Source organism: Sinohyriopsis cumingii, chromosome 2 (assembly GCF_028554795.1).
Source record: "Sinohyriopsis cumingii isolate HCF-2022 chromosome 2, ASM2855479v2, whole genome shotgun sequence".
Taxonomy (NCBI): domain Eukaryota; kingdom Metazoa; phylum Mollusca; class Bivalvia; order Unionida; family Unionidae; genus Sinohyriopsis; species Sinohyriopsis cumingii.
The window spans coordinates 72,452,285-72,466,458 of NC_142962.1; the positions used below are offsets into that span (position 1 = coordinate 72,452,285).

At 35.3% G+C, this 14,174-nt stretch overlaps 1 protein-coding gene across 1 annotated transcript in view; it reads right to left on the reverse strand.

The window, feature by feature from the left end:
* Nucleotides 1-14,174, reverse strand: part of LOC149805153 (endoribonuclease Dicer-L-like) — a 69,049-nt gene that overhangs the window by 24,096 nt on the left and 30,779 nt on the right. The window contains exons 9-11 of the mRNA XM_089947892.1: nt 9,411-9,553; nt 3,768-3,947; nt 2,103-2,334 (exon numbers count right to left, since the gene is read on the reverse strand). Of these exons, the coding sequence (XP_089804018.1) occupies nt 2,103-2,334; nt 3,768-3,947; nt 9,411-9,553 (555 nt within the window). The remainder of the gene's footprint in view (nt 1-2,102; nt 2,335-3,767; nt 3,948-9,410; nt 9,554-14,174) is intronic.

Consider the following 14,174-nt stretch of genomic DNA (forward strand, 5'->3'; position numbering starts at 1 on the left):
GTGTCATGACTGTACACACAAAAGTCTGGAAGGCCGGAACATAACATGGCTATTGGAGTTAGAACAGCAGGTACTTTAACCTAATGTTTCCATGAAAGGAATAATACAATTCAATACAAATGTTGATTTCATCGATCATGTGTCTCTTTGATAATGCTGTAAAAGAAGGGAGTGATTTTTTTAAATTGCATAATCTCAATATTTTAGAATATCATGATAGACTGATTCTCATCCATTGAGCATTAATACTGATTACTCTACGCTGTTTTTACTTTTTGTATGTAAGAAGTTGTCATATATGGGCACTGGCTAGAAATAGATCTTCAATTTGCAAACATTTAGTTTAAACTGTATTTATTTGAGAAACTTTCTCAAATGCAATTTTGGGGGATTCACTAGAAAGCGTAAGCTTATTAGTACTGTCTCCCCAAAAGTAACAAAATATAACATCAGTGATCTCTATGCCATTAAAAATGGTTATACAGAAAATACGCATAAACTTACATACAAAGCACAACAATGAATAAGAACTAATTAATTGAGATTCAAACAGTTCTGAGCTCAGTCAATTAATTAAATCTCTTGGTAATCCTAAATTTTGCAGTTAAAATATTTGTGTGCTATTTTCTACAGTTAGCATAGGGTTGCCAAATAATAATGTTTCAGTCGTAAGAGTGAAAGGGAGTGTGTATAGAATTTACTCTCTAAGATTTGAATATCTGGAACAGTCTAAAGGACAGCGTATGTGCATTCTCAATTTCATCACAGGAGTAATACTTACTTATTAGATATATGATTCATACATAAACTGTAATTTAAGTTACTACAATTTGTTCTCAGCCTAGCATGCATAATCTGAGACATTCTATCACCAGCAGTAATATGGAGGTTTTTTTTGTGTGGTTCAAATAGGCTTTAAAATTGTGTGTGGATGGTTTGTTTCTTCAACATATAGCGAGTTCCATACTTGAATTGTAGATGGTAGAAATGAATTATAGAGAAAAATCATTCTACACACTGGTGGTCGAAGATAATTTGAAGAGAAATGGAGTAGGTCTTATGTTTTATAAATAAAGGTTTAATCACATTTTGAAGATATCCAGGATCTAGTCCATAGTTAATTTTAAATCAATGAAGCAGTTTATGCCTGTAATGACTAAAGAGCTTAGACTTTCCCTGCTGGTTTAATGGTTTGTGAGGGAGATTCACTTTTGGTTGCACCATTTATTATTTTCATCACCTCGACATTTGTTTTCTCCAGGAATTTTTTCATCACACATTGTACAATTGTCCCAGTGAAGTAAAAAATTGGTTGTTGTTGTTGTTGTTGTTGTTGTAGGGTTTAATGCCATTTTTCAGCACACGATAGGCTATACATGGCGGCCAGTATTATTGGTGGAGGAAGAACTGGGAAAACCCCATAAAGAACCACCGACCCACGAAAAGCTACTGGCAATCTTTCTCACATACCCAAATTGGCCGAATCCGAGACTCGAACCCACGCAGACAGAGGTGAGATGGCAGTGATCCATAACGGAGAGCACTTTAGACTACTCGGCCGCTTGGGGCCCCATAAAAAATTGGAACAATATAAGAATTGTACATATTTTCCAATGATAATCAATCTATTTTGAATTTGAGACATTTTGAACCATTTTATTTCTTCAAGGCTTTGTCGGAAATGATTTTAATTTGTGCGTGCTGAGTGGCATCACGGTTTAATATAAGGCTCAAATGTTGGTGCTAAGTAATCTCTTGTAGGTTTGATTTGGCCATGCATATTATAAGATGGTGGTTCTGGTTCCGTTTTCTTGTTATTAGCACCAGAATCAGTCCTATCAGGATTAAATGTAACTAGCCAACATCTGGATTATACATGTATCTTCTGAATATGGCTATTTAAGATTTAGCCAGCTGCGATCTGATTGTCAACTATTATATATAATGCTGTATCATCAGCAAATAGTCCTATGCCCTAGACTGAAGACTGAATTGTGCACAAAAATCAACAAGTCAACTGAAATGCTGAACAATCTACAAAAGAAAAAAGAATGCTAATACATTAACTCACATACAATTTGTCAGTTCAGTGCACATCTCACACAAAAAAATACCTCTATCAGTGTTTAATGGCAACAGTAGGTATCCTTGTGAAGCTTTCTCAGGACAGAACTCCATGGGATCTTTCTCTAGATGTAGGACATTGGAGAACAGGAACTTGTGGAAATATTGGAGCTTCTTCAATTCCTCTTCTTTAAGTATCAAATCAGAGCAAAGCAGGTCTATAGATACAGTTACCTCCCCTGATCTAGTGTAGACTGGGAATGAGGGTATCTGAAAGAACGAATAAAAAAAGACATTCAAAATGACGATGGTAACCCTTGAAAAATCTGAAATATGATTCTTTAACCCACTTCATCCAAAGCTGAACTGCCCAGTAGATACAGTATATATTTATTTTCCATTTACAAGATTCTCAGTTTCATTATTTATACTCTTACAGCTTCTGATAGAGAGGAGCTGAACTGACATTTTATTTTAATATATCCCGATACAAATTCCAGCTAAAGATAAATGCATCATTAATATGTGCAGTCTCTTTCTCATAACTGAAGCCATCCATGATCTTGATGGTATAAACCCATCAGCATGTGCTACAGGCACTGTATGAAAAATATAGTCTCTAGATTGAGAGAGGTAATAAGCTTGGCTCTGACACAAGGTATCTCATTAATATCAGCATTTATCAATTATTATAGAACTTGTCCATGATAATGACAATGTAAAAGTAAGTTTGATCAAAATCATATTGAATTCAGTCGCCAGAGTGATGACAAGCTTAGCCAATCAGATATGAGATTACATCATTAAAATGCATAGGTCTTGCTTATTATCAGACTCATCCATTGTCTTCCTAATATAGGACTACTTAAGTCTGATAAAAATCTGATTAGAAACGTAGCAAGAGTGTTGAACAGCTCAGCCAATTAGATATGAGATTACATCATTAATGCAATCAGATTCAGCCAACTGAATACATGGTTACATCATCAACACAGGTATGAATCAAACTTCAAATGTTTGCAGCTAGAATAATACTAGATGTTGATCCAATGATACCATCAGCTGACATGCTTAAGTCTTTAAATTGGTTTCCTTTTGACAAAAAAATGTCATATCATAAATATATTTTTGGTTATAAAAAAATTTTGGTTATAAAGCCCTAAAAATTTAACACCTTTTTACCTGAGACCTGATTGTCCAAACCAGCATATTATCTTTAAGTACTTTTTAAGATCAGTATGAAACCTACATTTAAATCTGCCAAAACCAAGAACTAATGCAATTAAAAAGTCATTTACATATACTGGATGTCATGACTGGAAGCCATTGCTTGAAGCAAAGCATGTTGACAATCTTTACTGTCTTAAAAATGGAATGACCCAACTACCCAAGGACATAGTATCTCATACCATATATTCTGTCTGCTTCTTTTTAGTTCTTTTATGTAATCCTAAATCAGTTACAAACATGAAAAATAATTTACAGAAGTTTTAAGTGCAATATTTATGCATGACATTAACTCACAAATATAATCTTATTGTATAAATATTGTCTACATGTATGGAATGTATATAAAATTGTTTGCCACTGACAACATCAAGAGATATTAGCTAATATTTGTCAAAATGATTTGTATCCTCTGAAATTTTTTATTATTATTATTATTATTATTACAGATGACAAGAAAGTGAATCTGTATGTACCAATGGAATACATTTTGAAGTGACAAAACCAAAGCAGCATGTAGTTTCTTCTGGTGCACAGATGCGGCGCCCCCTGGTGTTCTGCTCCTCAGTTATGGCCCCTGTTAGAACCATTTTGATCAGATAAAGGTAACAGGGACTGTTAGCCTGGCAGTGACTTTGGACCAGGGCACTTGCTCCCTGAAAAAGACAGCATTTTAAAAAGTCTTACCATCCAAAATCATGGTCATTGGGATTGCTTTGGGGATTTCTGCATTATCTACAAACTCACAACCCCTATGAGACTGTTGAAAAAAATGCTGGTTTCCTTGTCTGAATGGCTCTGATTTCTTCAAATGCTTCAACTAAATGTTGCAGTTGGCTGTCGTATAACAAAACGTTAGAACATGTTTGTAACATGGGATGGTGAGACTTTGTATAACGAGATATATAACGAGGGATCTCATGGAACAAAATGTCCACCCTGAATGTCCACCCTGAAAGGCCTAATGATGATGCAGCATTGTGCTGAAATAGGTGAGACAAGAAATCCTAACATATAAGGGTACAAACATGATGCATTTTTAGAAATATGACACCAAAGCTTAAACTGAATACAACTGGTCAAGTAAAGATATGAATTTTAAAAACTTCACAGAAACTTAACATGTCTCACAATACACAGGTGAAACAAAAACATCTCAATGAATATGCATTTACTGACTTGCACCATTGGTATATTTTATAAATAAATTCCCCAAATAAAAGTCTGCTTCTCAAATACCAATGTCGTTGACACAATTTCCAGAAATATATCTGAAAATAAGTTATTTTCATAAATAAAACTACCAAGGAGCAGCAAATTTCTCCTTGTAGTCTGACAGGTTGTCAAATTTCTTAAAAATTTAAATTTCTCTCAATAACACCACTTTTCTTTTAATAATGCTTTCATAATCTTTTCTCTCCCCCACCAAACAGATTTTTTTACAGGACATGTACAGCAACTGCTTTTTTTAGGCTACAAAACTTGAGGAAAAGTAAAATATAAAACTACCTCTTCCACATCCCACCATTACACAAATGATAGAGGTGAATCTATATATAGTAAAACAATATGGATAACCCTTTTGAAAGTAGTAAGCACAATAATTTTTCAACACACATATCTTCTAATGATGATAATAATATGCATTAAATTTCACAGCAATTCACTGAAAACTGCAAGAGTAGTTCCCTTAAATTTTTTTATATCTTGCATCATTTAGCAAGTCAAAAACAACAGTAACTCTTGGAACAACAAGAATGTAACCTACAAATAAAAAAGTAGGCCCCTATGAATCATTTAGTAGTCTTCAGCATCCATTGTGAACATTAACTACAAAGCAGAAAATAAATCTTTATATTCTTTAGAAATTAACTTGTAACTGGCACAATGTAGCTTGTATTGTGCTGATATACTGTTAAACCATTCATCCATCCATACATAATGTGATTGGGCATAAACGACATAAACGATAAAAAACAAATTTCTTTTTCACAATATCAAAGAAGAGGTACTATAATGAGTTGATAAAAACCAGAGAATAATCTTTGTTTTTAAATCATTCTTCTTAAAATCTGCTATCTCCACTAGATCCCTGAGTTTACTGGGTGCAAGTCACAGGCTGTGGGTAACCATTGAGTGATAGCCAGTAAAAGAAGCATAGTTCATACACCAGTTGTTGTTATTGTTGTTATAGGGTTTAACGCCATTTTTCAGCACAAGATAGGCTATATATGACGGCCAGTATTAATACACCAGTAATTACCATGATCAGCCACAATATACAAGTCCTCACATAAAAAGCAGGCAGTCCACATAAGTTAATTAATTACAGTTAACCTGTTCATGGTAACCTATTACAACATGCATTCTGTACTCACTAATGAAAATTTTACCATGGAATAAACATATTTATTCCTAATTCTAACTGTGCTGGTCAGAAAGGACCTTCTATGTAGTCCGAGATGTATAATGCATGCACAAATCTACTGTTGTCATGAGTTAAACACAGATGCTTAATGTAAAGTGGTAAAGTATAAAATGTAGGTCACAGTGACCATTGGTTGTAATGTGTAATACTAACAAAGATGCATCTGATTCTCATGATTCATGATCTGAACATGAATAACACCCAAAATATTTAGAGTGTGTATATGTGTTTGTATATATATATATATATATATATATATATATATATATATATATATACATACATACATGTATAGTGAGAGAAAGAGAGAGAGAGAGTGAGATCAATGATTATGATTCTAGCATTGATAGGTACAACATACAATGTGTGAAATATGGGTCACTGTACCCTACCTTTGTGATGTGAGCATGGTACTCATTAAGATACATCTGCTCACCACATTTCATGATTCTAAGTACAGTGTTTATTCAAACAGACACCTCAGTGGTGGTGCCATTTCCAAAGGGGGCAGCATGTTTCATTTTGATGTGTTTGTGTTGATTCTTAACTATGTACATTACTGTTTGACTGAAAACATTGGTAAATTGAATCTTTTTGATTTTTCTAACAGTTTTTGGATTACTCATGTACTGTTTTAATTATCTGGACATACCATAATGGATATATATGGATCTAAAAGCCTCAATAGGGTACATTTTCTATTTGGTTGTGAAAAAAGGGGGTTTTATTAGAAGGGGCTTCTAGTAGAATAACTACCTAATATATTAGTTTCTATACAGGATGCTAAAAAGCTATGCGGTCATGAACCAAACAGGCCACTCCAACAGCCAAAGTGAGAGTGCCAGTCTCAGATGCGGGAGGTCACGGGTTTGAATCCCGACTGAGTCATACCAAAGACTAAATAAAAATGGTACTAGCAGCTGCCTCGCTTGGCACTTAGCATTAAGAGGTTAGTGCTAGGACTGGTCAGCCTGGTGTCAGGATAATGTGACTGGATGGGACATGAAGCTACATGTCTGCAGCATGATATGCCAGTGCTAGATATCTCTATAAACTGCCACAATGCATACATCATAGCCATATGACAGCAACATTTTTCAAGCTATGTTAAAAATCCAAATCACATACATACATGCACCAAAAACAATTAATCCAAAGTCAGTAAGTTGGACATAATAATCTAGTTTGCTTATTCCAGCACGAAGAGTGCTCTGTGTGTGTGGTTTGGATTTTATACAGTGTGGCTAATTGTGACATTTAAAAATTGCAATCCAGCCCATGCCCTGGCACATGCCTGAGTTTCATGATTCTAGTATGACCAGAGCTTGCAAAAAAAATTAAAATACAAAATTTAACCAAAGTCAGAAAAACTTGAAATATAGGTCACAGTTACCTATGTTTTTAATGAGGGTATAGTACATGTCAAGATGCAACCCCTTACCAAGTTTCATGACTCCAGGTATAACTCTCTCTCTCTCTCTCTCTCTCTCTCTCTCTCTCTCTCTCTCTCTCTCTCTCTCTATATATATATATATATATATATATATATATATATATATATATATATATAGTGGAATGCAAAAAAAAAAAAAAAACCAACAAAGAATGTATAATTAAGGCACCAGACTACAAAGTTAGTCCTCTTAGCCCATTCCCAGAGGTTGTTGCCAAGAAACACACTCCAAATTGTTGCCTAGGACCAGGGAAGAAAGAATGGTTGATATGTAGTGTGGCTGTACATATGTATATGATTTAATAATTAATTAAAAGCATTCGTCAATAGGCACAACTTTCGATAATAAACATAGTATTTACCAAGTTCACAGATACCCATAAACAAGAGGACCAAGTGGGTCTAACACTATTCACCTGACCGACATCTGTCTAATATCCACATGCAAGAGCAGTTGGCCAGACCAGAGTTTTAGGTGATCCCTTAAACACTATACAATTATTTGTAATGACAAGGTTCTATCATAATTTGCATTAAGCTTTATGTCAAAAATGGCAACAACCATAACACAAATTGCAGGAGCAAAGTGACTTAGTGGATTTGCTCATCTTCAGATGGAAATTATAATATTTATCAAATTTCATGGCAATCCTTTGAAAAATTTTATATCTGTTGCATTTACAAGATTTTGTCATACATTCAGCTGCAAGCGAAAAAGTGCAATTATTCTTACAGATATTGTAAAAATTCTGGGATCAAAGTGAGTTGTTGCCATGAACATCTCCAGGTGATGAAAATAATATTTACAAAGTTTCATGGCAATACATTAAAAACTGCAGGACAAGTTGCATCAACAAACAAAAATTTTAAGTTAAATAAATTCCAATATCTTTAAGAATTTATATCCTTTAAACATTCAGGTCTTAAATACTATTAAACATATCCTCTTAAAATTTTTGATGTTGAACCATGCGAAAGATTTTTGTGAAATTTGAAATTACAGGGATCTAAAATTTAATGTCTAGCACTTCTGTTAAATGCCCTTTGCAAAATAAAACAGCTCAAAAATGAAAACAAAAACAGTTGTCAACTTTAAGCAAAGTCAAAGACCCCATTCTCAAAGTTAAACTCTCAAAGAAACAAAAGCCTTCCTTAAGATACATGATGTGCCTATCTTAACATGGGGTGGGTGGGAGGAGGGGGTAAAATGGAAAAAAAGATCACTCACGTTAATCTTGGTGATCTTGACCTTTAAGGAATGCGACTGTTTTCTGACAAACTACATAGTCAAGATGTAAATCTGAATTAAGTTTCATTAAAATATCTCATTCTTAAAAGCTATTGTCAAGATGAAGAAACAGTAAAATTTTCCTTGCCATGACTTTTGTCTTTGAGATTGGGAGTATAAGTGTGGTATACCTCACACACTCTAGCCATGATATCTGTCTGTAATCAGTCCAAGAAGGCTACCATGCGAGATCCATGACCAAATGGGTGCAGGTATGAATCTTACCATCAGACCAGCATGAGTCAGCTACCATATTGTGCTAATTGGCAAAAAACAGTACTCTAAACTGCCTCTGCACTAATAAAATACTTGTGTTGCTTTGCCATAAGGCACCAAATCAAACCAAATGTGAGAAAAAGCATCACTAAAGACTCTTTAATGTGTAAAAATTGACCTGTGACCTCAACCTTCTTGTTGGTGGCATGATAGGGATGCACCAAATTTCTAATCATGATATATTTGTGGATAAAGTTTCATGAAACATCATCTGTAATTCATAAGTTACAGTCAGACATGAAAACAATTCAAAGAGTTACTTTTTCTTTTGCTGTAACCTTGACCTTAAGGTACAAGACATGCTTGTGGTTTGTTCCTCATTTTTAAGTCCTGATGTACATCTGTTAATGTTTCATGAAGATATATTCCTTGTTCAAAAGTCACAACCCAGACAGAGAAAAAGATGATAGATTGATATTTTCCCTTGCTGTGATCTTGACCTTTGAGCTAGGATGCCACTTTGGTACGTGACAGAATATCTGGTCTCAGAAATTTTTTATCTAAATCTTTCCAAAGCTTATAAAATTAGGGGCCAAACAAGCAACTGTTAACTGAGAGATGGACTGATTAACAACTCATACCTTATGATGCTCAACATCTAATGATAATCCTAGAACTACCTCTGAGTACCTGTACCTTGTTACAGTAAGAATGTTTGTATTTGGTCGTTGTACCTTTTTGCAGTAGTACTGTTTTCGTTTTGTTGTGCCTGGTAGAACCTGACCATTCGGATCTTCCTCCTCTTCCCATTCAAATTCTTCCTCTTCATGTTGAAATATCTCCTTCCCCACTGGCATCAACTTCTCATCCAGCTCACCTGCACACACAAGTTAAACTTTGGCTATTAATTCATTTTTTTCATGAATTTACTAAGTAGTCGCCAAATTTTGCCCTGCAACATAATAACATTTATACGGTACACCCAAAAAGTGACTGCATCGTATTTTCCTTTCTATACGAGGCTCCTATTCAACTTTAGTCATTATCCATTATTAACTAGCAAATTACTGAAATTTATAATTTTCATCTCTCTCTGAAACTTTTCTTGAAAAAAAAATGAATTTTAATTTATTGCAAATTATGCATTTGTACATTTTCTTTTATTAAGAACACAATTTTTCAGGTATAATATTTCTTTGATAAATACTTTATGCAATCATAATACCTTAGGAATATGACGACTACCTTGCAAATCGAGCCCTCACAGCTAAATTTTCAGTTATGGTATCTAAATGTTGTTTGGCCAAATATGACAGAGGGATCTCCCCTATATATAGGGATTAGTGCCAAATCCCTTCTTTACTTCAGTTACTACTGGAGTGGAATAAATGCTCTCCATGTATGATGTAAATAACTGCAAGGAGGCTGGGATGGTGTATCCATATTGTGAAAAGGTTAAGTATATTTTTTAAACTCAAAAAATGGTTTCTTCTTCAAATATGTTATCATAACATAACATCTCAGGAATATAAGTAAATTGAAGAGAAAGTTACAACTTCTTACCAAAAAGAGACCATCTCCAGTCCCCTATGGTATGTGAGACAGCCTCAAGAATGAGTCCTGGCTGGAACATAGCCTATGTATGCTTAGACATGGCTTTTGGAAAAGGGCTTTAGTTTTGGTTTTGTGGGGTTTCATGGCATGTTTCAGAACATGATAAGCTATACAAGGCATGCAGTATAATTTTGGTGGAGGAAGAACCCAGAAACACCCTAGGAAGAACCATTGACCAACAAAAAGCCACTGCCTAGCTTTCTCACATACCGATTTAATTTGTGGCTTGACTCAAACTCACAAGGACAGAGGTGAGATCTTGAGTAATCTGTGAAAATATGTGCACCTGAGATTCCTTCTGAAAAAGGTAAAATTCTCCCTCTCACAAATCCAGTGGAAGTTGTGATGCTGTGTCCTTAAGAAGCTGCCAAATGACCCAGAAGCTGGCCCATTGTGCTGTAGTAATTGGTCCCACCAGGTCTAATTGAGTCTTCTGGGATGAAGGATCCATGAGGTAAAGCTAAAGAATGTTCACTCCAATCTCCATCCCACAGCTGGTATAATGTCAGCTAGGGAACAGTTTTGCTCAAATGTGATACTTGTTGCAACTGCCCTAACTTCATGAGCCAAAGTGTGTAACAAGTTCCTATCATTTAGAGTTAATTTTCTATATGCAGAATGGATGACATGTCTTATCCCAATGATAGAATCGGTGCTAAGACACTGTCCTTTCCCTCTCCCAGAAGAATAGACAGAATTTCCGTCATCACAACTGGTCAGTTCTTTCCAGGCATCGCTTCAGACCTCTCACTAGGTCATATAGACAACCTTGAATTGAAGGGTCCAGACTAGATGGAAGTTTTATCACAAATGAATGATTGCTCATGAGAGGGAGCCTGTTCCTGGCAAGGAAAGCATGGACAGTCATGAGTGATACTGACCCATCCTGTTGGAACTGAAAGAAGTTTGGGTCAACTATCAAAGTATGTATTTTACTGATTCTGTCTGCTTTAGTTAAAATGATCAGAAAGCAAGTTTTATAAAAAGTGAACCAAAGAAGTTCTCTAGAGTGGTTCAAACAGTGCATTATTGTCATGTTAGGTCCAATGAAGAATAGACTCCACTTTGGGCACAGTGCCATTACCTTTGGGTGCGCACAGTTGCCAGCGCCTTTGGGCATATGAAATTAAAATTTGACAGAAGATTGGAAATAACTTTGTTTTGTCCTATATCATTGCTTCTGTGATGATGCAGTGTCACAAACTGTGGAAGGGGAAACTTTTATCATAAATGGAGCTGTTTCTTTTTATACAGCCTAAGTAGGAAAATTAGCTATTTGGGGGCGCTGATACCATACACAGAGAAATGTGTTTCCACCTACACCAATGTGAACAAATTCTCCACTTCCTCTCATATGCTTTGACAGTAGAGGGCCTTCTCACTCAAGCAATTTTCTCCACTACTTGTTGAAAACTTGTTTAATATGATCAAGACATGCAGATTCAACAGCTCTGCATTCAGCTGGAACTAATGGTATCATGGTGGCTTGAGCAGATGAGGAAATATCTATATTTTCCTTGCAATTTCCACTGCTGGATTTATCAAGTATTTTATTCATGAAGTTTCCCACTTGTAGGGAGCAATAATGAAGATGCAACATTATAAATCTATTGCTTTTAGTAGCACCTTTGGAATTAGAGGTGCTGGAGAGTGTGTGCATCCATGCCTTTCCAATATATACAAAAGGTGCTCTCTGGCCAGGCTTTCAGATCCAGGACTAGTGAGATAAAGGTTGAGAGTTTTGCATTCCATTTTCTCACAAAAAAACCCACCAGTGGTTGATCCCAGTTCATACATATGCAATTGAAAACCATTTGTTTTAGTTGATTCTTTTGGGACAGTGAATCTACCAACACATTTACTGTGCTGGAATATGGTGAACTTGCACATGGATTTGTCGCTGATGACACCATCTTACAGTACAAGTCACACAGGTCATGTAGGCATTGAACACCGGCTATTTCAGTAATGGGTGTCATTTTGTAGAATTTGACTCTACATACCTTTTTAAGTGGCAAGTATTCACTTCTTTTGGATTCATAAACATCAATATTCCATAGGAAGGTCATTATTTAGATTCCCCCGAGAGATGATTACAGCAAAATCAATATTAAAGTATGTAGACATTTTTGGACAAAATGAACCCAAGAGCGTGATCCAGTACAATCCGGATTTAATGTCGCACACTATGTCACAATGAAAACTATGCATATCGATAAACAAATTTGTAGTACCCTCGATTGTGACAATTCCACTTAACATGCTCTTTTTCGAACCAAGTTTAGTACATGGCCACCATTATAAAAGTCCATAGTGATAGATAGTTTTCGTCTTGAAGTTTCTTGGTGACAATTAAGATGCAGAGCATTCAGTAATCATGATTGAATAGACTTTGGTTAAAGGAAATTAGTGTGTGTAAAATCTTAAAAGAACATTTTATATTTAATTTAAAATGAGTAAATGCACATACATGACCCATGTGACTTGTACTATAGAAAATATCAAACATGAATGCAAAGATCTGTGGATTTGGTTCTCTTTTTGCAGTCAAATATAATTCACTACTGTGGAGTTGTCGGATAAAATGAAAATGCTTTTCCATGTAGCTGCCATCAATGGAATGCTTTTTTTATGGCTGTCATCTCTAAGATACTGATATGGAATAGAAAATCCTGACTAAGCCTCTGACCAATGACTTCCAATAATGATGGAATAAAATGAACAACCTGCGTATGTACAAAATGTCAAGTACTAAGGCCAAGTGACTTTCAGTCCAGCCCAGGCTTATAACATAGGTGTTCTCAGATTGGCAATCCATGCATGTTAGGAATGAGGCATGGTTGTTATCCACCTTTTTTGACTGTTTACATTGATTGTTAAAATCTGTAATGAGAACTAAAGCAGACAATAAGATACAAGTGTAGCCAGCCAATGTCCTGTTTTATGAATCCAAGCAGCTGAATTAACTGGGCTTCTACACTATATTATATGAAATTACTTGTGAAAGCAAGCCCACATGGCAGTCTATACAGGTAATAATACTGAAGTGTCACCTTTACTGACTTTAAAATATATGGTGCAAACTCACCAGTAAAAAAGCCCCAACAGACTGCATCACTTTTTATAACTATGAAGTGGACACTATGGCTATAAATTATCTACAGAAAACGTACATGTATCTGACGAAAGTGAAGTGTATGCATCAAAACACATGTAGCATCAACTTACATAACTGCAACAACCACAACTTTTCTATAGCACAAACACTGCCTGCACAGCACAATAAAGTGATTAATTTTATGAAATATCCAAAGCCAAGAGGCTGCACAAACAACCTGTGCAAATAAGTACAGAAGGGCACCTATGTTTACGACAAAGTTGTTTTCCTACAATAGACAGAAAGACTTTGTCAGTGAAGGAGAGGAGCATGATCAAGTTAGAAATATAGATGGAGTATACTTTACTATGAGAAACTACTCCAATTTGCTCTTAAGTTGAATGTCTTCCAAATTTCTAGAATATGGTTTGTGAGGTCTCATGAGCATAACTAGTAATTGAGGTACACAAGGGTGTTGGTTCCAATTCCTATATCAAGGGGAGATCACTCTGTCTGACTGCCATATGTGGACAGACAACATTTAGCTCTCACAGCTTACTATTTAAGCTTTTATGATTGGATTTGGAGGTAATGGTAGTACTCCTAAGGTATAATGATCAGGTAATGTATTTGAAGAAGACAGTTATCACCTTGCATCATTTATATAACCATGACACCAGTGACTACAAGTCAAGATCAGCAGATAACAGCTTAAGCAAAAAAATATTTAATTTCCAAATGTGTTGTTATTAACTCATTAACCACGGGAGGATTTTGTCGTTTTCAC